Source organism: Ascidia mentula, chromosome 8 (genome assembly GCF_947561715.1).
Source record: "Ascidia mentula chromosome 8, kaAscMent1.1, whole genome shotgun sequence".
NCBI classification, from domain to species: Eukaryota; Metazoa; Chordata; class Ascidiacea; order Phlebobranchia; family Ascidiidae; genus Ascidia; species Ascidia mentula.
The window spans coordinates 6,806,905-6,834,229 of record NC_138573.1 but is presented as its reverse complement, the minus strand read 5'-3'; the positions used below and the strand labels follow the sequence as shown (position 1 = coordinate 6,834,229).

The 27,325-nt window shown below is 43.7% G+C and overlaps 2 protein-coding genes across 2 annotated transcripts; both read left to right on the top strand.

Annotated features, from left to right (window-relative positions):
• The first annotated feature begins 271 nt into the window (after positions 1–271).
• LOC145911114 (uncharacterized) lies at positions 272–21,242 on the top strand. Its single transcript, XM_082998360.1, has 17 exons — positions 272–2,052; positions 2,392–2,830; positions 5,902–5,992; positions 13,453–13,609; positions 14,051–14,137; positions 14,338–14,617; positions 15,466–15,625; positions 15,939–16,128; positions 16,212–16,267; positions 16,896–17,046; positions 17,216–17,364; positions 17,693–17,797; positions 18,159–18,245; positions 18,349–18,449; positions 18,661–18,957; positions 19,151–19,292; positions 19,524–21,242. The coding sequence occupies exons 1-17, from the start codon at positions 405–407 to the stop codon at positions 20,874–20,876; spliced, it is 5,493 nt and encodes a 1,830-aa protein (XP_082854486.1). The 5' UTR covers positions 272–404; the 3' UTR covers positions 20,877–21,242.
• Positions 21,243–23,440: 2,198 nt separating this feature from the next.
• On the top strand, positions 23,441–27,244 carry LOC145911262 (uncharacterized). Its single transcript, XM_082998549.1, has 11 exons — positions 23,441–24,131; positions 24,223–24,410; positions 24,479–24,713; positions 24,802–24,919; positions 25,064–25,257; positions 25,311–25,428; positions 25,485–25,663; positions 25,852–25,929; positions 26,020–26,104; positions 26,277–26,489; positions 26,697–27,244. The coding sequence occupies exons 1-11, from the start codon at positions 23,639–23,641 to the stop codon at positions 26,905–26,907; spliced, it is 2,112 nt and encodes a 703-aa protein (XP_082854675.1). The 5' UTR covers positions 23,441–23,638; the 3' UTR covers positions 26,908–27,244.
• Positions 27,245–27,325: the final 81 nt, after the last annotated feature.

Sequence of the window (27,325 nt, the reverse complement as noted above, 5' to 3'; positions counted from 1 at the left end):
TTGACTCGCAAATGAGTTTGCCAGTTGATCTCGGATCACCCACCCACTCCGGCAAACACGTACCTGTGATTCTTTGTATTTTGCAAAAGGTTTCCAGTTTTGGAGACGTTTTTACTTTCGGAAAAGTATATATGGTTTTGCGTACATAGACTATGCTGATGTTAGGAATTTAACTGGATTTTTTAGTGTTTCGGACATTTGTGGTTCCAAAAAGTTCTTGTTAACAACACAATTTTGCGTAAATTTTTAATGCATTTTCTTTCAGTGCTTTAACAAAATGTGCAATTATGTAGGCCATGTGTACGTGTTGAATTGAAGTGGTTTTCTTCAAAAAACTATTTGAATAAACTCTTTGGCCAACTCCACACGTTCCAAACATTCCGCATTGCCGGAAATTCTTGAACATGTGGAATGACTCCGGGGAGGGCGATATCTACAACCATGAGCTGCAGATCGCCACGAACAACAACAACCAAATTTTTGCCTCCAGTGAGACACCTAGCGACACATTTAACTATGGTGCGACGCTAAATTGCGTTCGAACAGAGCATCCGTCTAGATTTGAGCTGGATGACGCAGCCGAGCTAGACGAAGTCCTTGACAACGTGAACCGCTTACTCGAAAGTCTCAACACTGAGCTTGACGACGAATGCAGTGACGACGAAAACAAGAGCGACGCATGGTCATCATGTGACGTAACTTTAGACCATGCGGCCGGGCTTATCTCGACCGTGAGAGTAAAGCCAACAGACGGAGTTTCTTTGGGCAACTCCGAAGATGCAGCGGCAGGTGCAGGTAAACAGCCGTGCGGCGAAAACACAGATAAGGTCGGTGCCGCGGAAAACGAAGAGAATAGACCATTGAAATCGCAATCACTGAGGGACGAGTGCCTGGCGCCTGGTTTATTGGAAAGCGAACCCCATTTCCTTCAATCCACAGAGGAGAACGGCGTGAATGATGTTATTCACGCTGAGAAAAAGTCAAAAGGCGAATCCGCTTGTACAAACTTAGAAGTCCTTAAAATAAGGGACAGAGGTTTTGATTTCGACATTTCGCCACACAAGCCAACCGTTGCGCAGAACGACAGAACGCTTCCGAAAGCAAGAAGTCAGGGTGCGTTGTGTATTGGTTCGTTGAACATCGCAAAATCAATTGGATTCAGTGAAGGGCAGAGACTAAACCACTCCACGTCCGTCGACCGAAGCAGTCCAGTTATATCAAGGCATCAGTCCTTTCAGGCGTACAAAAGTTCCCGCGAGGACTTGAATCAAACAAAAGCCAACTGCGTTGGAATTAACTCGGCCGATAAAGCGGTTGAGTTCCCAAAACGCTCGGTGGACTCGCCGAAAAGAAAAAGCAAGCAAAAGACTTTCGACCGAATCGAATCGTGGTTCACGGCTCAGCAAGACGCCACCAACGCACAGGAGGAAGATTCGCCCAAACAGACGAGGCGTTTCGCAAGCTTAACCCATTCGGCGCCGTTTAAATTTGCCCAGCACTTCATACCGGGCTCCAAAGAAAAACGCAAGCTGAGCGCCACGAAAAGCCTGCCTGTGACGCGCAATAGTCTAAAACGAACAAGGCGAAGTCGCGGTGCGATTAGCGAGGTCACGGAAGTCAAGTTTGCACCTTTTTTAGACACATCGACAATTTCTGAAAGCGGGGTTGCTCTTACGCCAGCAGCGGAGAACGGGTGTTTGCTTACGGGCAACGAAGAAAGACAAGTGGGCCAAAAACCACCGACTGGAATCCCTCACGAGAACGCCGCCGCAGGTAGCTGGGTGAAGCAGAAGTTTTCGACGATCAACAAGTCATTTCTGGTCAGTTTCAAACGCAGTGTCAGCTTGGACGAGACGAACCGCAAGTCGCAGCGCACGTCCGCGGGGAAACAATCACCATCAGACATCTTTCCGGAGTCGGATAACCAACAGCGAGCTGACTTGCCAGATATGAACGTTATGAATGACATGAGGACAAAGCACGTGAGCCAGTTTTCAAACCAATCAATAACTTTCGCCCCGGGAACAACCAGACCAGTGCGCGGCAATGAAGGTGAGGATCTGGTAATGCAAAAAAATATGGACAGGGATTGTGACGTGTAAAGCCAATAATCAAGCACTAAGCAACTGAATCAGTGCCGTGTTGTACGTCACTGATAATGAACTGAGTTTTATGAAGGGAGTCTAATTTTGTTTGATGTGGTTATGTTAGTGGCAAAACAAACAATGGCGATAATATAGTTTAAGGCCTCCGTCACTGGTGGTAATATGTTGCAGCACAAGTTTTAGGTAAAATCAGTGACGAACTTAGTTCATATCCTATTATACTGAAGTACTAACATCGTAAATGAGAAATGGTATTTTGAATTTAAAGAAAGCATTAATTTTACAGCAGAAACGCGAGGAGAACCGCTTTTCTTCCTTTTTGATGGTGATTGCGCCGAAATTCCCTCCAGGCGGGCCACTATGGATTCAAGCAAAAGACCAGAGCAGTTGGCCAAACGTAAGAACACGAGTTTTAGCGAAGCTTTGAACAACTCACTTTCAAATGAGCTGTCGCCCGACTCCGGAGTTGACTCCAAGTATTACACGTCCCTACCACGCGAAGGAGTGTACGGAGCACGGCTTAGAAGATCAAATCTAAGCTCACCAAACAGCATATGGACTGCATCGGGTGGATCCGGAGCAAGCTCAGAAGAGAGCGTTAGCAGCGATGTCAAGGTGCAGCGTCACCACAGCGACCGTTATTTGAAGAAGCAGGCTGCCGTGGATGGATACGATGATGTTGGAATACAAAGAAACGCCAGCAGTAAGAAAGGAGCTATCAACAAGTAAGATATCGCATTCGTTGGCGCAGAGATAAACCCGCGGTCGTGTCACAAGAGACCAACGCCCTGCTTGTAGTATTCGGTTAACATGTATGTACCCCAACCTTGCGGATGAATAGCAGTGGGTTCCGTTACCAATCGACTTACCGCGGGCGCGTGGATTTAACCTGCGCTGTACACAGGTCCCCATTGTTTTGCAATCAATACAGCGCACCGATTTGCTGCCTTTGTGCAAGGAGATCGATATTGCGTAATAACAGTACGGTTCGTTAACATAAACCAAATACATGCGTGAAATATTTATAGGGTTGCCTGCACAGCAAGGAAAACGCCTCATGTAACGATGTAATGGGACGGCCTTGTTTTTTCACTGTCAATGGAGTGTAGAACTGAGCGTGAAGCACTTGACGCGAAATAAGCAACAGTAGATTTTTCGTTTATGAGCGTTGCACAGGGGCAAATTTTTATGGACCGTGACGGATTTCAAAAAATTGTTAGATGTTGACCGTTTTTAGGACGAATTCTTTTGCGTAAACCGATAATTCCTTTTCTTATCACTGTAACAGCTAAAAGGTCATGCAGTTTGTTATGAAAATCAAATTCGTCAAAAGCCAAGTAAGCTCGCAACGCCCCAACAACAAAAAAACGACGCAGTAAATAGTCGCGACATTTGGGATTGAAGCATTTCGTTTATGGTAGTGTATCGCGATATTATACGTTATGGTGGAAGGATATACATAAAAACGAAATCAGAAAATGTTGAAAACATTGCACAGGATCACAATACTCTTCGCTATCAGTGCTGAATGTATTTTAAACCGAAATTCGAATCTACCCACGTAACCCTACTGTAGTAATTAAAGGCTCTTCTGGCAAAAAGAGAAACTTGTTAGGACGACGTTTCGGTCGTTATTCAACAAACCTTTATCAGGACAAGTAAAGCAAAACACCAACACGGCGAAAATAGTCACGCGCGAAAAAAGGCAAAAGGGCGAAAGAAGCACATAAAGCTAAAAAAACCCTACTTTACACAGTTTGGAAAAACTAATTAAAAATTCTTGAGTTTTAATTGTCCTTCTAGCACACGTAACCATTAATTTGTGTTTGCGTTTTTGGTATACGTGCTTGCTAAGCCCATGTAACTGCCAAGACTGTTTGTTTTAAAGATTTATAAAACCGGGAGTTATGTTCCAAAAAATACGCTACTTGTGCCTGAAAGACAAGTTCTTTAAAATTGCAATACGCATAGCACCAACAGCAACACAATAATTAAAAACTAAATAAAAAAAAAACTTGGAGAAAGAAATAGCCCCAGCGCATACGGCGAAACTGGTGGTTTTTCGCAGTTGGTGTGTCTTGTCCGAAGGTAAACCGCTACACACCTAGTTATTAGCGCCTTTTACCACGATTTCGCAAACCCGACCAAGTCACTTTAGTGAGCTTAATTCACATTTCTTATCGCGTGTTCGGTTAAACAAGTTCGGACTCTTTTCGCACGGATTCCTTGCACAGAACGGGCGGAACTATGTGAACTTGTTGCGAACGCTAACAGTTGCGCTGACCCGCCTGTTGTGTGTCACTCACCAGCTTTCATCGATGTTTTTTTGCCATTGTAGTGGCGGCAAGTGCGTGTTGTTGCGCAAAGCACGTTTTGGGCGCCTAGCGTCTTTGTGCTTGTCCGTTCAGATGAAGGCGGAAATGTGAATGTAAGATAGTCTTTTGGTTAGATCGAGTTGGATGTGGGGAAAAGACTGTTAGTTGTTTTCATCTGCAGTGTGTTTCGAAAGTAGGCGTGCTGTGTGTGGAGATCGCGGACCTGGATAGAGTTTATCGCTGCTTGTCAAGTGTTTGTCAATGCGGACAGAACACACAGCGCGGAGATAAAAACTGCAGGCCGCTAAACGCACTTGAAAGGCCGCGAGAGCTGTACCTTCGAGCAATCGTGCTACAAGCCGAGCCACAGTGTCATACATATAATGCCAGGTTGAGAAGTAGAGATCATCCAGACTGAGTAAAGTTGAAGCTGGCCGATTACAAGTTATCGGAGGTTTATGTGTGACATTCAAGGATAAGAAGAGTCGTTAACCGCATCACAACTCACAACATTTTATTTGTTATAGCATCAAAATGAAGTCAAAATTATGTTGCGTAAGGTGTGTTGCTGAGTGACGTTCATAAATAACAACACATTGAAGAAGTATTATACGCTCTGAGTGGCAGTCAAGAATTTTTTACCGCTACTTCAGAAATTGCCATATAGCCTTCGCCTGTCAAGATGGGGGTCACGAAGTTAACGGCCAATGCTGCTTCGTCAGAATGCTGGTCTGTGCAGATTCACTTCAGCATTAGGTAAGAAATGTGTGTGCAACAGGTAATGGGCAAAGTCGGACGAGGAACGCAACGCAATAATCACGACCCCCGCGGCTTTTGGGTGCAAAAATTAAGATGTAATGTATATTGACTCAGAGAAGAACCGTTACTAAGTAGCAACAGTGAACACACACGGCGACCGCGCATCACTGTTGTACGTAACTCTTTAATTAAGGTTCTTCGCACGTTGCTTCTTATGGGACTCGTTATTTCTGAAAGGAGTAAGTTTCTGCCGTGCTAAAGACGCAAGATCAGATTAATGACGTTTTTTGCTTGCTGCGCAACGCTTTAGCCACGTAACTGGTCGTTATACGTGCTATAGGTCAACGCACGGAGTCTTGTATGAACGTTGTGATTGCGCATGCAGCCAGAAACTCATTGAAAGCTTGACAACGAGCTAGGGATTTAGTTTCGTGTGGCTGCCTTTGTGTTTAGAACAAAGAAAGGAAGTTTAAGGCAAGGAGCTATTAAGCAATACGTGCGAGTCTTGATTTTAATCTACTTGGAGTATCAGGTCACCCGCGTGTAAAGCTCTTGGTTTAACGAATTGTGTGTAGACGTTAAGTAATATAGACTTTAAATGAGATTATAACATAGTGGGTCTTCTCATACCGTTTAACTTTACGGAAAATGCCAACACGTCAGAGTACACAACGATATTAACTAAAATGTTGCCAGCTAACTTCATGTTCACTTACGTGCAGAATCAGAAAGTCACTTAAACACGTCGGAAAGACGTCGTCGTCACCTACACCGGATACTGAAGAAATGGCGGAACGAACATGGGGACCTCACGTGAGTATTGCCAATGCATGTTCGGTTATAATTCACATAGCCCTACTGGTCGGTCATGGAATTCTTGTTAGTTCTATCGTTTTTCTACAAACATAATATACCAGGCGTATTGTACATGTCTGTAATAATGTTCACATCCAGTAAAGGCCCTTAGACCTGTTCCTCACTATTATTTCTCGATTATTTTGGGAAATTTTGTGCAAGATATATTTGGGTTAAGGAAAAAAATTGTGCATGCAAGAAAACCCAATCGAATACTTAGACGCTATGGACTGTTGCGAATGGCAAGAGATTCAGTTATTTTTGCCTGTAATCAATCGGAATAATTACCACAATTTCAAGGATTTCATTGCTTATTGATCGACATTAAAAAATTCAATCTTAACGCGTACCACCTAGGTCATAGTGACGTCATTCCAGTTTGATTTAGATTGACATCTCGTCTTTACGATTGCAATTTGCGCAACCGTGATCGATATTTGGGCGTAAATAATTATCCCAGTGAGGCAAGCAGTTGGACGTTTTGTCAGGGAAATGCTAGACACAACCGCAATTCGAACTGAAATGTTGCCTACATGGTCGCAATACGGAACTTGGCACGCATGACCTTAGTAGGTTGAATGTGGCAATTTATATTTGCAAGACGGCCAAAGTTATCGCGAGAGAAGCTATAAGAACGTGCCGCAAAACAACACGACGTGTCCAGCTTACACACAGGTCATTCGCAACGCATCATTAGCCCCGAAGCGCTTTGGTCCTTTACGACTAGACTTGCCTTTCGGTGCTCTACTGTTTACAAGTCACGATCTATCCGCGTTTTCCCGGAACCGACCAAATAATTACAAACTATGTCTTGCCGATTCCTGTTGTTTGCCACAAGAAAGCTACATTAGTCACCTGTTGCTCATAGAAGTTGCGACGCGAACTCAAATGACCTTTATGTCGATGTTCTAGATTCGAAGCTAATATGTTTACGAACATTGGCGATGTTGGATTCTCGCTAAGCTCCAGTTTCAACTGTGAGAGATCCTTAAAAATGCGACCCGCTGCGAAAGCCTGGATTTGAGGGCATGGAATAATTAGGAACGCATAGTATCTTGTTCCACAAATCTTGAGTCATTTCACGCTTGGAAAAGCTATCTGTTTAATGTCATTTAGGTATTTTATTATTTCGCCTTGAAAGATAATATGCTCTTGACATGAAACAACCTACCGATATACGTTTACGCTAGGTTTAATTATTCAGAGTCATGTGTGCAAAAATATCATAACTGCCAATTTGTGGAGTAGGGTGACTAGTTTTTATTCGTGTTCGCCATACCATACGACTACCTGCGGGTTTGTTCTGTGGGAACCTGGGACACGGAAATGTAAATAAACAAGAACGCCTCATTCGGACACGCCTGCGAATTTATGAATGGCTGCAATAAAAAAGTGAACATGCCAGTGTTCCAGGATTCCACACTGATTTGTGCGACATCGTGCTTGAACTTATCAAAAAGCAGAGAGGCAATGTTTTTGCGGCGCTGCCAGAGCCGCTTGCGGAGTATTGCTTCCGTTCAAACGCTCGTTGCACTTTCCGTGCAGTTCTTGCGGTCCGCTTCAAACTTCCTACGGTTTCCTTTCTCAATTTGAAACGGGGTTCGGTGATTGCCAGTGATCCCCTCTGCGCCCAGGCAAGTCACGGAGGCGATAGCAAAGCGTCCGTCGAGTGATTTATGCTGATTAACCCGGCAAGGGTCGTTCGACGCATGCTGTTATTTGCAAACAATGCGCTTGCGGCAAGGGAAGCAAGTAGCTATTATGAAGCGCCTGTAAAGTTGTAAAACTTTCAATTTCGCTCTTGCAACTCGCTAGACTCCGGTTTGTTCTCTGGTGTTTACGCGTTGCTTAATGCACAGTCGAAGTCCTTTGAAAACAAATATCGATCGGTCTAAACCATCGAAATGATTGCCTGTAAATGGCAGCAGTTTATTAAAAATGCATCCAGTCGAGATTTTGCTCTTTGATGCAGACAAGTTGCGCAACGATTGTTGTCAGACAGCGACAGCAGCAATATCTTACTTTGACTCGTTTCGTTCTTATTTTGAACAAGTGCAGAATGGTGATTAGGCGATGTGTGACTAGTGAACCACCATTGGTGCTGGGAAATGTCTGAAAAGTCTGAAAGCAAGTCAGGCGAGGTAATTTCAAAAACACGCGGATTGAGGTTTTGGCTGAGGAACAGAAAACAGCACAGCCAGCAGCAAAACAAGGAGCTGTCCCGTCAGTCGTCAAACACGAGTCGCAGTGAGTCGATCTGTCTGGGGGTGCCATCTGAAATGAAAAGCGACCCATTTCCACAAGCGAACACTCTTTCGCTGCCGCGGAATCTCAGCGGATCGGTCATGGTGGACAAGAGCAAGAAGATGCATTCCCCATTTAGGAAGGTATTCTCGCTGTTCGTGAGCAAGCATCACAAAAAGCACGACGAGCGACACTACTATACCAGCGCCAACTCCGTGAGTGACAGCAACACGATTTCGCACTGCAGTATCGAGACGATTGGCGCCGAACCGACAGAAAGCAACAGCAATTTGGCCGTCGGCTACCAATACCTACTAGGCATCAAATTAGAACCCCCGATGGAGTTTCGAGATGAAGAAAAAGAGCCCACGGATGACATAAACATTCAAAAAAATGAAGACAGTAAAACATGCGTAGAATTCGGCCACGCCAGCATTCCTGAGGACAAGAATAACGCCATTTCGCCAGATGAAAATGCAGGCATTCGAAAACGTTCTGCCAGCAACAATTTTCAAGTTCGCTACCCATCGAACAGTATCAGACGTAGGTCGAGACGCCGTTCTACGCGCCAGCGTTCCTACAGTAATACATCGCAAGCACGACGAAGGCATCGATCAACTACAATTCTTAATGTCGAACAGTCGCCGGCACATAGCCTGGGTGACCGTCTTGAACATAACAGCATTAAAACCAGTTCTGGCACCTCTACACCGTCGATGAACCGCGTTAGACAAAGTGGCAACAGGCATACGTCCATCCGAAGGCGGAAAAAAGTCCCCCCGACCAAAATGCCACCCGCGAATACTGCATGTGTGCAAGATAAACGCGGCAAGGCAACAAAGAAGAAAGTAAACCTTACCAGATCTACGCCCGTTAATGTTGCTGTCCCTTCAACAAGATTTCGCAATGGAGGGTCCATCGACATTAGTTCTACGCAAAAGCCTGACACCGAGTCATCGGCTTTAAGGTTCAGCAGTCTGCGCCAATCAGGCATTCGACGTCACCGCGTGAGGGCGCTGCGCTCAGCTCCTAAGAATGATTCCGGGTTCAGGTCGCCTGTTCAGGGTCGAAAGGGGGCGAACTTGCCAAAGAGCAAGACGCCCCAAAATCCATGGATACGTGCCGTAAAGTCAAAACTGGAACACCGGAAAGCATGCAAAGAGCAAACGGAGAAAAAGCGTTCATGTGGGTTCGGGGTGAGTGGGCAGCGATACAAAATTAATTTTATGTTGTGAAATGATGATGACAGCGCATGTCAGTGGGTATTTCCGTCTCAATATCTAATGGTGTGATAGAAACCAGTCGATTTTGAAACGTCGTATTTGCAGCAGGATTGTGTAAATAATTTATGAAGGCATCCTTTGAGGTAATTGTGCAACGGGATAGGCGTAGCCTACCTTTGTATTCAAAGCAGAACAAGTAGGTGCCAGTCCACCGAATGCAGTTTAACGAATTAAATTGTGGCCGAGATACGAAACACGTGTATTGATGCAAATATTACAGCAACATTTGGCCACGTGACATGTGACAACCTTGCGATCGTCGTAATCAAATCAATGCCGTGAATCGCATTTGTGAATGGTTTCGTTCACGTTCTCATGGGAGTTGACAGTTGCTTTTTCGAAATCGGACGTTGGGAAATGCTCGTTGCTCCTATGATTTGTGGTGCATTGTAGTCGTCTTGCGTTGAACGGTACAGTTTAATTGCTTCCCATATTGGCGAGCGTCAGATCACGCTTCCCTTTTAAAACCTTGGAGCACGTTGATGGAATGATAGGCAACCAATACGGACTAAGGCGTGAAACCGGAGCGTGGGATGGTTTAGAGTGGGCACAAAACTTGTAGAAACAACTGTGTGAAATAGGGAAGAAATGCTTTTAGCGCATTCTGTCATAAAGCTGCGCGAATATGTTTACAATCAGAAGTAGGATAATGCGCCATTATTGATCCGCTTTGCCCTGCGTTATGCCTTCGATCTTTCGAAAGAGGGAGTAAAGAAAAGGAAATGTAACAAAACCTATTTATATTCCTTTCCTAGGGATAATAAATCCAATACCCAGGACAGTTGTAGCATAGCATGGTGTATCCATTTCTGGCTAGCATTAGCATCAAGCTTAGCCAAATGACGGAAGTAGACCTGTCAGCGTCCGACTCCGCGAGCGTCAGCCGACAAACCAAAAATCGTTGGCAGAAGTATGTGAGAAACGTCAAACTAATGACGTCAGTATTAGGAAGATGGCGGCGCCAGGTTGATGCCCACTCACGCTTACACGAAAGTCCAGCACCTATAACTCAAGTTGAATACTTCTGGAAAGAGGTCGCAAACGAAGACGAACGATGTCAATACGTACGTACAGGGAGTGTTTTTTTTTTGTGTTCATTCAATTGGTGCTCTTTCATATGACATCGTTGGTTAACCTTGTACAGTGAAAGTTAGGCCATGTATGCAAAAACGTTTTTTTCTCTATATACACAACAGTTTCGACGCAAAAATACACAAAGAAGCTTGTTTCAACAAACATAAACAAGGAAGCTTGTTTGACCAATAATCACGGGCAGTCAGCCAGTCCGCTTAATAGTCGCAAATAAAAGAAACCTTGTTGACTGGTCAATTGTTGTGGCGTGTCGATGGCTTCGAATCTTCCATCACGTTTTTGTGTTTGACTTGCTCCTCGCTGACGAAGAATAAATCAACATGGCCGACAATCCGTGCCTTTTAACTTTTCTCGGCAAACAGCTCTATTTGAGGATGATCCCTCCCTTGCTAAACAAACGACCAGGTATACGATTCTTTTGCGTCACAAAAAGAACAATGTTCTGGATCATTGTGTTGTGATCCCTCGGAGGGTTTTGTTCGTGAGGAGTGGGTCAGATTTTCTGTGCCAACGGCAGTTGATTGTCGCTAGAATTAGTCGCACTTTGTCATTCTTGCTGCTCGTTGTTATGCTAAATGTAACGCGCCAAAGCTGAAAATGCTCAGGAAGCACTAGATTGTTGGAAAAGTGACACCAGTGAAGGTAAGTGATGTGGGGTATATTTTGTAAAATTGTTTTGGATGTTGGTAAGTGCAACAGATTTTGGAAAATACTTCGCTCGGTTTTATCAGTGCTCATAAAACACGTCTTTAATTAAGCGACCCAGGGGTTCAACGCCAACCGCAATAAAACGTTACATTCGCACAAAGTGTGCGGTTGTTTTCAAAAGTTGTTGTAAGGGAGCGTGAGGATGGCATAAAGTGCTCATTAGTAGCACGTCGCTATTGTTCGTTCCAACGCGAAGAGTTCTGAAGTGTGACACCCTAGTTGACGCTTGGAGTCGGCGCGTGCTGTGTCTGCCAATATACTGCCAGAAAATTGTAACCGATCGCCCCAGTGTAGTGAGTTCAAACTGAGCGTGCCTTTTGTGTGAACGAGTGCCTGTTTTGAGTGATTCGTGTACAATTCTCATGTTTGTGATGAACAACCGAAAACCTTCGGAGTTAGATATGAAGAGGCTTTACGGTGTTTGTATAGCTGCGCTTTGGACATTCACTTGTAAGCCGGCGGTTCAGATGTGATCCAGGGTAAAAGAACGACAATACCATTTGGTGCAGGATCAGTCATGACCAAAAAAATTAGCCACGAAATGCCTTGGGTGTCGTGTGATCAACTTTCTGTGTACAGCAAAGGGAAAGTTGGTGACCCTCTTCTTCATGTACAATTGGTCAAGCCACCGAGCTACACTCAGCAATGGCAAAGATTGCGGTTTACCTCCTCAACGAGGCATATCAGCGCCAGTTATTCGGGTTTTGACCAGGGCTTAGAGACGGAACAGCACGGAAGGCAGTACGTCAGATACGCAAGGTCGCTCTCCGAATCCGCGTATCTTCCTATCTCTAAAGAGATTGACGAGAAGCAGCAGAAAGCTGGGTGTGGATTTCGTAGCCGTTACATGAGCGATGGAACGGTGAACGTTGCCTGGACTAAATCAGTGTCGTGGGCTAAGGCGGCAAGGCGCAACACCGACTTGCGCAACGTTTTCAAAAGCCCTTTACGCAAGAAACCTTCTGTTGATGACGTGCTTCAGGGCTTGTGCACTGGTGGCCCGACTGCTGAGCGCGAAGACAAATCTACTAATGATAATACGTACCGACAAATAGGGGTAAACTGCTGTAGAATATGAATTAATGATGTAAATAACATTAGCGGTTTTACAGAAGCATTGTGGTTGCGTAACCTTTTGGTATACGCATGGTTGTGTTCGGTTCTTGGTTGTTGCGAGAAAAATCAATACGAAAGATGGTCAAAAATTTGTTTCCAATAAATCAATCAACAGCAAACAATTCCTACGTCCGTGGCCTCCACCGCGCATTGCACACAAGGCATTGATTCAAAGGGGGAGGGGGGCAGTTTCAACCGACGACCAAATCGACCATCGGTTGGTGGCATATTTATTGTCGCAGTGCAGTGCGTGTATTCGATTGATCCGCACCGGGCAAACAGCTTGCGAGATTTCTTTCTCACTAACAATAGCACCATTCCACGTTGGTTTGGTCCGTTCGGTGCAATGCAAATTATGCTTCGTTGCGCTTCGACGAGTTTGTAGCGACAGCAGCCAGACTTCGTGCGTCGCAGTTTTACATGTACTACGCACAGGAAGCTTGCGTTTAGCGCTTTTGCTTCAGTGCGGGCAGAAAGTACATTCGACATCAATATGATTAAGTCACAGCTGCTCTTCGGCTTAGATGTGCTTTTCAATTCGCCCGCAGTTTTAGCAGGAAATGATGATTCAGATACGGTAAGGAACTGTTTAAAGGTCAAGGCTTAAATCCACTGTTTACTCCTGTGCGATGTGTTCTAGCTCATTGGTATTTTCAGAGAGGTTTTGTTGTGACTTAGTAGAGGCTCCATCGCTTGACAGGAAGGAATGTTTTTCATCAAGTGTTGTCAAATGAGACCTTTGCTTTAAAATATTGTGCATAATCGTGAAAACATTTGCGCGGTTGCATTGCCGTAAACGTCCTGATACATTTCCACGCGCCATTTGCGTAAATGTACACTTTATTTGCATGTGATAACGGCAAATGCGCGTAAGGCCTCGGACAATCATCTCCGGTTCAGCACTTTACGGGGCGAAGATCGATCATATAATCGATTCGAGAAGGACCCGTCTGATATTTCTTTCATGTTCTCCAGGGAAACTGTACGTGGAGCAACATGAGTGGTCGAAAGATGCAGCTGGGCAGCACTCGCCTGCAGAGCCTGTCGGAACTAGAATGTGACGCCTTGCAAAAGGTGGCTGTACAACGCCTTGCCGAAAGCGACCTTGGCGTCGCCATAACTGTGCCCAAAGGTACGAAAATGCGGTTTATTTTCCAAAACTCTTCTGGGCATTAGGTGGTCAATCTCCTATAGGATGGTTGTTTACATGTCCTTGATATGGACGTTAACATTATGTTTAGAGACTGTTTGTGTGATTGGTACACCCCAAGCCTATTATAGTTAACATTGGTGGTACAATGGCAGCGCTTATAGTGCCTGATATAGTTTGTTGTTCTTGGCTCCACAACTACTATTTCACAACTTTTACTGCTGACCTTACATTTAATGCTTGGTTAACATAACGCGCTTCATGGCAGCAAAGCCACGATCGATGAAAACCAAATTATAAATTTACAAGGAGCGTTAAATTTAAGTGAACAGTTTGCTTATTTTTGACTGTTTGTCCTAGTAGGATCTCAGGTTTGCCTCAAACTGATATGCAAAAACTGAGTCCTTTTTTTTCTTTATGTAGATGACTCAAAAGTGCTTAACCGCAAAATTTCAATGCGCAAAAAGTACGCAGTTCACTTATCCACGCGAGACAAGAACAAAGACAAAGGTACGTTAGTTTTTGTTTAAACCATATTTTCAGTAGTTATAACGGACACAGAGTCATTGGGCATTGCTTCATCTCCCCGGTTCTTAGAACAAACTGTTATACTCCCATAATAACCCCAAGGGAGAATAGGGTGACCTTTTTGGAATTGCTTTGAGTGTCATGAACTGCAGGCAATTAACGACAGGAATGTAATTGGACAGGGAGTGATCATGTGTTTGGAATTCCCCTTGTGGATGTTGTGGAGAACGACCAGCTATTGAGGCTACAAAAGTCGGCCGCATTCGCCACCACACTTGATTTTTCGGTGCCTAACGACGGTGGAGCAATAAACGAAGACACGTCGACACTTCACCCACAACAGCAATCTGGTGATAGCTGTAGTAGTAGTTGTTCCGGAAGCGTAGCAAGTATAAATCAACAGCATCAATCAAACCACATTCCCCCCGAACGACATTGCAGCATTCACAAATGCATCCAAAAGTAAGTAAACCAAAGTTTTTGAAAACAGCAGTGGCGGAACAAATCCTGCATGAACGCTTTTCGCCCTAATTACCAAATTGAGAGCATGCAGCGTAAACGTGTGCATGATTGATCAAAAAGGGCGCGATTCATCAAACGTCTGTGCTTAAACCAGCAAGCGGAGTCATACTTTTTGCTTGGTTAAAACGTTGGGATAAGGTTTGGGATTTCGCTTGATAATGTATGGACTGCTTTCTCCTATTCATAACTAAAAACAATGGAGTATAATAAAGAGTGGAATCATACACAAAGCGATATTCCTGTGAAATCCAAACGCAGGCGCTTTGGCACCGTTTTCAGTCGATCTTGTGAACCAACAAACCCAATAAACAAGCTGTGTAGTATTAGCTGCCAACAGTCAACAACAACAATATGTTGCGCTACAGACCATAGCAGAGACGACTTTTCTCAATTTGGTCGGTATCGCAGACGTCCGTTATTCGAGTTTCTACAACTTATCCTACGCGTTATTAGCACTGGCAATATAAATCGAATTTAAATAACATCTTGGAGTACGTTTTCAAACTAGCACGTGACCGGAAGATAGGACCATCCAAACAAACAGGATTCATGTTACGAATTTTAAAAGATTGTAACACAGTTTGTGAATAGACTGTGAAACTATGCCGTGCCGCAAAAAGCAGAAGCATCCGACATTCTTTCCAAAAGCGACGGACTGCAGTGTCCTTTGAACACAAGCCATAAAACTACATTCATGGTTTTTTCCAGCGTTTTACCATTGTGACAGATCAAAAGTCTGGATCTACAGTGTTTTTGTTTCTGTATACATGAAAACGAATTGTTTACAGGGCATCGTCGTGTGAGAGCTTAAACATCCAGGAATACCAGGATCACGACAGTGTGTTCAGCAGCGCAAACGGAGATACCCAAACCACACCTAACAACGACGGGTCGCAACACACACCGAACTCGAATACTTCCTCTGCCGCCCGTCCATTAAAACGAAGGGTAAACAAGATATGTATATACAACAAAATAACAACTTTTGAATGATTGACATAGTGTTGGCACACTGATAACACTAAATCTACTCTTTATTTGCGCTGTCCCATGGTAGGTATTCGCATAGGTCGGATAAATGTATAAAGTTGTATCAATCATCCTTTTATCGCTTACGGGTTTACTGAAATTTTTACTTTTTGCAAGAGAAAGAAATTCGTGTAAACTACAACTGCTGAAATGTGTATACATACACGCGCAATCCGTTACTTTTTGACATTTGCTGTGTGGCGTACTCGCAAAACAGAACTGTTTCCTTTAGGGAGCCATCGCCGCCGATTCTCTGAACGAAATCGATCCCTACCAGTCGCAGTTGCTGGAAGCTCTCTCGCTCTCAGTGTCCAGCAAAACTCACAGCCATCGTCGAGAAAAGAAGCGCTCCCTACTGCCACCAACAATGGCGCAAGTTCCCTACGTGGTGCAAAAGTGCTGCGACCACATCTCCAAATACGGTTCGTAGATGAACGCAGCGCGCTTGCAGGGTGTGCATGCTTCGCGTTGTGTCTCTTAACCCACAATCTTTTTCTTTTGGCAGGTCTCGATGTGACTGGAATTTTTCGCGTTGCGGGGTCGAAGAAGCGGGTGAAGCAGGTACGGGATGGCAATTAGGCTGTGCGTTTCTCGTTTCGCAGTAATATGCAAATAGATTGCCAGTATACAAAGTTTTGACACGTTTTTGAACATATGCGATGCTGACTATACAAAAAGAATCGAAACGCACATACGTCATACCTTCGTGATGGAGATAAAGTCAGCTGATGCATTTGACTCCGATGGTAAAATTTACCACAGGAGTGAATGAAAAAACACTAATGGTAATTGCAAACTATAGAGGGCAGAAATGGGTTTCTGTTTTGCTTTCACTTAATGCTGTAAAATATTTTGGAAAGCTTTGTGATGTGAAAAATCTTTACAATGGGATCTACATTGGGCACATCAGCATTGGCGTAAAGCAATCAACCAAATCGTTGTAGTTTTGTTGTTGGTTGCAAAACCGAGAGCATGCACAAACTCCACTTCGGCAAACCACAAATTTGTTTGCTTTGAACCGCCCGACTAGGCACGTCAACATCCCACACGCATAGAAATCAATATCCTTGCCAAATTTCGCCGCGAAAGGAGGCAATTTGTTTACGCGGCGGACGCCGTGAATTTCGGCGCTTTCCTATGGCTCCTCTTAAAACAACATAACAATAATCGAGTTTCGTTCTTCCGTCAGCTTCGAGAGGAGTTCGATCGCGGCGTTGACGTCACTATTGACGAGGATTACAACCCACATGACGTAGCTGCTCTGCTGAAGGAATTCTTCCGCGACCTACCTGAGGCCCTACTGACGCGTGAGCTCTACCACGCCTTCGTTCAAACAGCGAGTAAGTGGCAAGTAATTTGTTTGCCGGGGCTTTCTCATGGACTGTTTGTATAGTAAAGCTTTGCTTCGCATCATTCCTATGGGCCAATTGATTCCGTCCCAGCAAGCACCTGAGTATCACGCATATCCGAAAGTTATTTCACTTAACAAAAATGTGATGTTGTTCACAGAACTGCCAAAAGGTGAAAGAGTGCCTGTGCTGAGATCGCTGATCTGGCTGCTCCCTTTGACCAACAGAGACACGCTTTACACTTTAATGAATTTTCTCGGAGTGGTGGCAGCTCATTCCGAGGACAGTGTTGATGCGACCGGAAATAAGGTGCACCGCTGTAACCATTAAGTGTGTGTTGTGATATTAAGATGTGACAATGAAAAACGTTGAGAACCAATTATCAAAAAATCAAAAAAATCATCTATTAACTTTACAATAAGCCCGTTCTTCTTTCTTCGTCATGAAACGAAATTTGACGTGAAAAGCCGTATTAACCTATTATTTCAGGTTGTGATATAAAGAACAAAATTGTAAAACCGCTGACATTTTGAAACGCCATGTGCAGCAACGATCGAAACCTAACACCTTGCTTCGGTGCCAATCAATCCGTGATCAATGTTATTTAATCGAATTTTGCTGTTTTTTCACGCAACAGGTTGCGGGTAACAAAATGGGAGTGTCTAATCTCGCTACAATATTCGGACCAAACATACTTCACCGCTACAAGAAGAGTCCACAGGGAAATGATAACCAGTATCAGGTAACGCAGTGATGTTTTCCATTAAACATATGTTTACAATCGTGTAACATCGACGCTGCACGCTTTACAGCTGTGCAATGTTGCCTGTACGATACGCCGTTGCACTCGATCTAAACTTTGTCCCATTAAAAGATTACAAAATGTATCAATGTCTAAACGATCACAGAATATGGGCGCAATGATTATAAAACTCATGCATGGTTTCCTTCTTGCTTCAATTGATGTGTTTAAATTTAGCAATTAGCCACCAGTGTCTTTGCGAACAAAGTGTAATAATTTGAAAAGCACAAAAATGTCTCAAAAGTCTACCCAATTTCCCTGTTAGATTGAGTGTATTCAACTGCGTGTATTTCATTTGCAGGTGCAGAGCTTGGACAAGGCTGAGGATAGTTCGTTAGTGATCACAGTCGTGGAGGAAATCATAGCAAACCACACACAGATGTTTCAGGTTAGTCTCGCGCAGAATGTTACAACCTAGTTGAACACAGCGAATATAAAAGAACTTGTATTTTATTTTGTCGACATGTGAGCAAAGGATATTCCTTGTTTAGATTGTCAAATACGACCACGATCAGATGCTACGTACGCTCAACGATACCGACCCAGAAGCGGTTGACTTCTTGTTGCGCAGGAAAGCAGCCAACTACATGAGGTGTGTTAGCAATGTATATCCCTTTTGCAACTTTTGCATTCGAACACACAAGCTTTAAATACAACAACGGCCAACTCCACACCAGAAACTTTATTTTTTAGTACATGAATGTCTTTATTCTCAAAATTACTAAATGATATCTTTAATTTTTATTACATGATATCTGCCATTGAGCTAAGTACTAATGTCACATTTTTTTCAACTAATAAAGGGAGAAGTCGAAGCTCCTATCCAACCAACCGAAGCTCAACCGATCTTCCAACAGCAACAACAACAATAGCCACAGTCCAATATCGTCACCGAAAGGTCAACACCGTAGTGAAAGACTGTCGGTGGAAAAAGATCGACGTAATTCCGAAGAGCCCGGAAGTAATTCTGGAGAAGACAATGAAGCTGAACAAAAACAACACTCGTCGATGCGACTGAGCTACCAGCAAGCCACGGGTCACGTGGACGTGTCTCCAAAGCGAGATTCGACCGAGAAAGGCGCCAGACTTAAATTTAAGAGGTACATATATTTGTTTGTTCAAAAACTGCCACCCAAATTTCATGTGGCCTTATCAATGGCGAAGGTGTTATTTTATGCATGGCACATACACCAATCACAAGTCCTTTTCGATCTTTGAATCAAAATCAGTTTTATTCTGAATTGAAGTGTTAGCTATATCCTTGAATAATCTTGTTACGTTTCAATTCCACAGACCCTTTTTCAAACGACAGGCAGACTCGGACGTTGTCGAGCGCACTGAAAGTGGAAACAACAGTAGTGAAAGTGATGAAGCCGCGAACCGTGAAAGTAGTGACAAGTTAATGACACTGAGAAAGAAGAAAACCGCGGACGCGGTAAGATAAACGGTGACAATGCTGCAAAGACTATGCTTGTTGTTTTGTTGTGTATATGCACAAGATGGCCATTGACGGATTCATTCAAACGCAGGACATGTATTGGTTTGTTCGGCACGTTTAGTGGGATAAAAACAAAAAAACATTTATTCAATACCTGAATGATCTTTCGTTGACAAATATTATCCGATAAGCATAACAAATTTTAACTGGTATATCTCCTGTTTACAGAAACAATCATCTGTTGAACAGACGGATCCCCGCGTTTCATCATCATCCACTCATTCGCTGGGCAACAGCGATATAGCCGCAGCTGGTATACGTTCGATGTCGTTTACCGAAGACGACATGCAAGACATTCTGCAGCCTAGCGAGACGGACCGAATCTCTACCCATTCTAGCCCATCTTCCACGTCAGTATCAACCTATCGAGAGGCCGAAAAGGCGCAGTCGACCCACAGTTCAATCCCCGACCTACACAACGAAGTATTTAACGATGTCAAAAAGTCTGTGACGCAACACGAAGAGGTGTCCCTGACTCTTTCAGCAGAGTCGGGAATCTGTGTGGATTCGTCACCACAAGCCACAAGTCGGGAACCAGTCAGAAGAAGAGGGGGCTTTAGCGTGAAACAGAATCCCGAACCAGCGATCGCACATTCGGAAACCGATGTGCTTTACCAGCAAAGCAACGCAACGTCGTCAACCAGTGGCAGCAGATCGGCAAGCACTGATTCGCTGCTGAGCATTGATGACAGCAATTTTGGAACGGTTGTGGTGCCGAAAAAGTCTACGAGGATCATCTGCCCGCCTTACAAGGAAGCTCCAGTGTTTACTTCCAAAATGAGCGTCAAGTTTACAGCTAACCTTAACAGCAGTAGCAACAACGACAACAACAACAATAACAACAACAACAACAATAATAATTCTGCTGTGGAGAATGTAAAAAGCAGAAACACGTTTATTCGACGATCAAGCCAAGTGTTACGCCTTTGTGAGCAGTCTGCAACGTTGGGCAATTCGACACACCAAGAATCACCTATTAAACTACAACAAAATCCTTCCGAGCCTTCACAGACCCGAAAAAGATTGCCGAGCAGTCTCAGTCCGCGTATCCAGCGACGTTACGGAGGTTCTCCAGAACAGCAACCGTCACAAACCAGAAGTCGAGGTTACAAAACGAAGAATAAAAACTTCGTTAACGAGAATCCCGAGATAAATGATAGGCACAAAACCAACGGTTGGCTTCATGACACAAGTCCGGAATTCCGCCAAATGGATGAGACGTTTCTTAACGAATCGTTGCCGGCATACCCTGTAACGCAAACGACGCGCAGTCATCAAACGTCAAGCAGGACACAACCATCATCGTACACATTGCGGCAAGGTAGACGTTACAGCAAGGACGATATGTCGCTCTCCATCAAACAAGTCCAAAATGCATCAAAGTGGACGTCGTCCGGACTGATACCAAAACACGTAAACTTGAACGCTTCATTCACAGGCGGCGGAGTAGGCTTGGAAAGCACATCCCGTTTGAGGGCAATGCACGACGAGCAACGCAGGCTGCCCGAGACGTGGGTGTGATGTGGGTTTTTTACAATGTTTCGCGTTGATGAGTTGTGTGTCAAAAATCGATGGTTTTCCTTTGCACAAAGATTTTCTCTTTGTAATGGCTTTCGCACTGGTCTGCACGCTGTAAAAGACAAGGTGCTAATTGGTGTAAGTACATGATTGCGGTCAACACACGCCTGCTGGTTTTGCATTGTGGTTTGACTGGTCTTTCAGTGTGAAGGTTTTCCACACTTCCTGCAGTTTATGACACGAGTGTGATTTTGTACTTTATCGGGGCCGTAAAAAGTTTCGGCCCTGTCTGCGACCTATTTGAACGCGTCAACTATCATTTTCTTCATTGTCCCACTGTTCCATTACAAACTCATATAAATGTTGCAAATTGAACAAAACAGATGTGTTTTAATGTTGTGGTGAGACAAGGTAGTTCAGACACTATGAAATGAGTTTGATAACGTAAGTTTAAAAAATAGGTTGTAGTAATGATATATGTTTAATGTTATAGCCGCTGACCGTAACTCTCCTGGAGCCACATATTTTTATGGTAAAAATATTTGCATTAATATTTATCCGCTAGACGGAACTATAGAGCTTTTTCGAGGTATACATAACGAGGGCACTTAACTTTTCTAATTGGAAATAGAAAAACGTTTATTAGTCCAAAATTTTTTTAATTGCAACATGACACGAACATAACATGGCTCGGTCACAGTTTTGTAAATAGGTATTGTGGTGTAATTATATCATGTGTCCTAAAGTTGACCTAACAAAACGGCGCTTTGGATTCGCCGTGCAATCAGCGTGTCTGGCAATGCGACTAACGCCGGTGGATTTCCTGCGCACCTCAGTATCTAATAGTTGCGTTCCTTTGGCTATAAAACCTGCGCACCTTTTTTGTACGAATACACTTGAACTGTTTGTGACTGAAGAATACAACAGGTATTATACCCTATATCGCCCATGTAATATACTTTTCAACTACACCAAGAAATATTGCTTTTCCTGTAAGTGCTATTAATCCCATGTAAACAACAACAGACATACAGCCGGGCACTCACCCGCGAACTAAGTTATGGGTTATACCCAATGTTTTGTTGCACATAGCAGCCACGCCAAAACAAACATACCCTTCTATCTGAGACATATGCTTTGGGATTGCCTGCCCTCAAGCAATTTAGCGACACAATTCACTAGTCATCTGCAGCTAAATACCGCTTGTATTTATAGTCAGGAAAACCACAACTCATCTTGTGGCTTGTGACGTCAGCAGCGGAATTTTAAACAGTACCTTTATGGTTGGTAAAATAGTGCGCCTCGCTTAAGTATAGTCACTCGCAGCAAGGCAAAACTTGGGTCGCGTTTGTATTTTGAGGCAAGATGGTCACAGATACTTACTCAAGGCTTTTAAAAACTTACGTTAGTGAGGCAGTAAAGATCGTAATGTAAATATTTAATTTTCTATTGTAACCTTAGCTTTAAAAGCTCATTATCAGCAAGGAATCAAACGGGCAGAACTTAAAAAATTCTACTTGAAAGAAGCAAACGACAGTTTCACAAATCAACGGATGTAACGGCTAAAGCAACACTTGAACGACATGCATGAGCAACCGTACTAACGCGCAGCTTCACTCGTCAGTGCCTTCTCGGGGCACACCCGTCTTGTGACAAGCTTTATCTGATCGAGGTGATTGCGCAGGCAAAGCTATGGACATGTTGCATTGGTCAGGTTTACCCTTAAGGCGAATAAAAAAACTTGCGTAGCTCAGATTTCAGACTCATTTAAACTGCATGGAGTCGCGTGTGTATGACAGCTTCTTATTTATGAGGATAAGAACAGAGCTTATACAACAGGTGTTCCGCATGGTTACTGGTTTATGACGCAGGCAGTTGACATTTTTGCCTGGTGCGTAAACGCCATTGTTTCGTGCATTTGTAGCAGTGAAGGTATCTACAGAAAGAGGACCAGGGTATGATTAGTATGTAAAACGACAGATTGTACGTTTTGCCTAAGACAGAGAGCGTTTAATGTTGCCCCCAGCTATACGTTTTAAATCAATTTCATATTTAAAATAGCATTATAGATGACTCAGAGCCCAGGAGCAGTTACAGCGTAACGAACAGTGGGGTATAGTTGCCGTGTGATGCTCTCGGTTGCCGCCGTGATAACGAAGGTAATTGATTGACTAAATTTAATCCTGCCAGACCAAGTAGGTCTTTCTCTTTGGTATCAAGTACTTATTGATCGCAAGTTCGACGCGACGACATGCAACAAGGACACAGTATAATCGCAAACCCTCACGTACGGCAGATTAGCGAGCTTGGTATTGAGCGTTTAATTACATATACAAGTTTTGACAATCCCCGTATACAGAAGGGCGCGTATTTGCCTTCGGCAGAATTGCAAGGTAAAATATGTCGAAACGTCCACCATATACACAACAGAGATACCATCAGTTGAAAACGCACAGTTAAAAGTGGTTAAGGCGCGTGTGTGCTGCTCAGGTAACAGCAGTTGGCGTTGGGCTATTACGTTGCTTGGTCAATATTGACCCCTCATCTAAAACAAATTTTTCAGTTCCAGGTGGCTCTTACTTTTGTTTCCCACAGACATGTATGGTTAAGATGCGAACAAACAACAAGTTATGAACACTCACTGATCGCCCTTATGGTTACTTTCCTGTCAGTTGCACAGTGGAAAGCAAAGCTATACTGTAAGTGCACCCGGGCGCTAGTTGAAAATATGGTCCGCTAAGGAAGAGGGGATAAATGAGTGGAGGATGAACTGGAAGACATACCGGCGCTTTCGAAAGGGCCTGTTCCTTGCGGTTATTTCGTTTGTCTTTCTATCCGTGTGCGTTCGGATATTCGAACACACGAACTTGGCTAGATCCTCACTTCGCAAGCGGATTCATCGGGATGGCGACCCTGCTTCCCACCTTATTACCCGCTCGTTACAAAATTTAGAGCCAGAAATTGGAATTGATCATCCTCGCGAAGACAGAAACATTCCGTCGAGGGATAGAACACAAGATAGCAGACAAGTTCGCGATTCCGTCATTGATCGTATTTATCTACCAGGGGAAACAGATACAGGAAAGGATGAAACCAAAAATAATGTTGAAGATACAAGTAAAACCAATGCCCAATCACCAATTAAAGAAGCAGAGTTCGCTGAGGAAAGTACGGAGTCACATGAAGAGTTTATGTATCGAATGAAAAAGCGTATGATGCAGCGGTCGTCCCACGTAAAAAAAGTTTGCGAAATGATCGGTAAGGCAACTTCGATCCCAAACAAGCGACACACATGTTTCGGCTATATCTCTATATAACCAGCAGTACATTTCAACCATATTGGTTTTAGGGTTTAAGAAAACCAACAAAACACATGAACCGTGGTCGAATCAGTTACCCGCGCCACGCCCGTGGTTTTTCACGTCGCGAAAGCATCGCCTTATTTACTGTGAAATTCCGAAGTCGGGATGTACCAACTGGAAAAGGGTGATGATGGTCCTAAACGGATTGGCGAACGATACAGCCGGCATAAAACAGGTAGGAATGCTTTACAGCTTGTAAATTAAACTTATTTGTTTATTTAACTATTTCTTGTTTTCTTACAGGGAAAGGCCCATGCCGCTAAAATTGGATGGGTCAGCACGAAACCCAATGCAACCGAACTTAAGTCGTATCGCGATTCACTCAAAATGATGATCGTTCGAGAACCATTTGAAAGACTCACTTCAGCGTATTGGGACAAAGTTGCCATGAAACCTAGCATAAACGCGTCGGTATTTAACCGCTTCTCGTACGAAGTGGCGGAGAAATACGGAAAACGGGGCAACCGACCGACCGAAGGTGTGGTGTGTGTTATATGTAGAAATGTGATAAGCGTTATAGCCTTGGGCCGCGCTCATTCGCGTGCTGATACACTTTTATTTCGCAGAGGATGGGCTCTTCACACTCACTGTGTGCAAAGATGACTTTGCAAATTTGAAGTGCGAGAAACCGGACCATGTGATCAAAATAAGAAGAGCCATGTTTGGAAGACAAGACGACTCAACGTAAGAGCATATGGAGACAAAACATAATATTGTCAACCATTGTAAGAATATTCCATCTTTTAAACCGCCACGCAACTAAAAATTTCGAAGCGACAAAAGCGTTTGCTATTTGGAAAGTAAACGTACGTGCAATTTTTCTGTCAGGTGTCTGGCAGGCGCCGAAAGAAACCACAAAATTAACACCCGTCGATGTTCTTCGTCGCGATCCCTCTTTGTTACTTCACAATTGTGCGACGGCAAGAACACGTGCGAAGTCGTGGCTTCTCCGCAAGTATACGGGGTTGAAAGGACTTGTGGCAGAATCCCTAACTATTTACAAGTCCACTACACATGCGAAGGTGATTTTTTGCAAAGCGATCGCTTCAGGCCGTAATTTTCTTTCGACTTGCAGACATTTCATCGGCGAACAAGCTTACGATATGCCAAGGAAAGGTGGAAACGATAGAGTGCCCAACTGGATCAATAATTAGGATCATGTCTGCATTTTACGGTCGATCAGGCGTTAACACGTAAGGTATAATACACGACTGATGACCCGTTATTAGCCCGACATCTTGTATTACAGGTGTTCGCGATACAAAAAAGGTGGCAGAGTCAATTGCGAGGCTGAAACGGCCACGGCAGTTGTTAAAGTTGCGTGCGACGAAAAAACTACGTGCATAGTGGAAGCGTCAACAATATGGATCCAGAGCAGCCCATGTATTGCCACAGACAAGTATCTTACAATATGGTTCTACTGTCAAGGTCAGTTGTATCAGAACTGCCTCGAATATATTTTTTCATGTCACATATTGGAATTGCAAAGTCATTTGGACATTTATAAACATGACCTACTGTCATATTCATATGCGCCAAATATTTTCATAATTATACGATATGAGTTGTTCGGTGCCACATAAACAACTCTTGGCGTGAACTTTTTTCGTGTGCAGTATTAACCCTAAACCTCAATGGAACGCAAGAAGAAGCTGTTGCAAGTGCTACCGTGAAGGTGGAACCAATTGCAAAAGGTATTTTGTTTCACACAGTTTGTTTTCTCGTGATATTATAGCACAAGTAAATACACAGCCAAATTCAAATGTCCCACACATATTTTCTAGCCAACACCTCAAGCCCAATTTTTATTTCCAATTTCACACGTCCGATCCCACCAAGGATTTTCAAAATGCCCAAACATGTTTACAGGTACGTTCTTGAAGTAATTACAATACTCTAGGGTTAAAACAGACAACGCGAAAGTTAAAACAGAAACAGCCTTGCCAATCAAAAGATGTAGTTTTACGAAAAAACTACAGATAATGCTGACATCACATATCTTATGCGCAAGTACTGGAACCAACAATTTTCATTCCTTTAGGAAATACAACCTTCACTCAAGCTTCGACGAGTTTGTTTCGTACCTTGCCGATCCCGAAAACGCCGTGGTCACCAAGGATACAATTAACCACGGTTCAAGTGTCATGCGACAAACGAGCGTCAGACACTGGCAAAACTACCACACACTCTGTTACCCTTGTCACATAGAATATGACATCATCGCGCACATGGAAACCATAGAAGAGGACTCGAGGTACTCTCTACTAATGTATTCGCATGATTACAGTGCAATATTGTTGTATCAATTGTAGTGGAGTAGATGACGTCATTCGACGTCAAATGCCAGACAACGTGCAATTTATCACTTGCTCTGTCACTCTCTTTGTTTTTTGACTCGTGTGCGACACCGAGCGGACAAAAAATCCCCTAAATACTTTTTTAACGTACGCACTGCTCTAAGGTATGTGCTGAGTCTCATCGATGCACCGAAGAACCTAACGTATCCAGCCGGGTACACCACGTCGGGTCACAGCTCCACCAATTCTTCAACAGTGAGCGATACGTTTGGCCAACTGCGACCCCACCAGATCTCAAAGCTCGTGGAATTATACAAAACCGACTATAGATTATTCCAGTACGCGTACCCACATTATTTGCGCGGCACAACGTGACAACTTACAGGGATATATTGCATGGCGCAAAGATAATATACGAGCTCGGGGTGCTGGATGGATTTGAGGTGCTTATATAGGTTTGTGTAGTTCGCTTAATGTATTTGATTCACGCTATGCACAAGCAAAAGGTGTCGGAGGTAAAGTACATTCAAATGATCACTGAAAGGGGGAAAAAGGGCATATCGTGCAGAATAGTCACCGTAATTACTCATGCATTGTTCGAGGCGATTTTTCTTCAAATGTCTTTTGCATGCCAATTGTTTTCTTATTGTCTTTGTCGCCTTTCATTGCCGTAACTGGCTCGCACCTCAGAATAAAGGAACAACTTAGTGTTTTTTTCTTCTTGTGGTCTGCTCCACATTTCACAAGTATTGCAGTTTAAGAAGACTAGTGTAGTCAAGTTACAGAAGTTTAA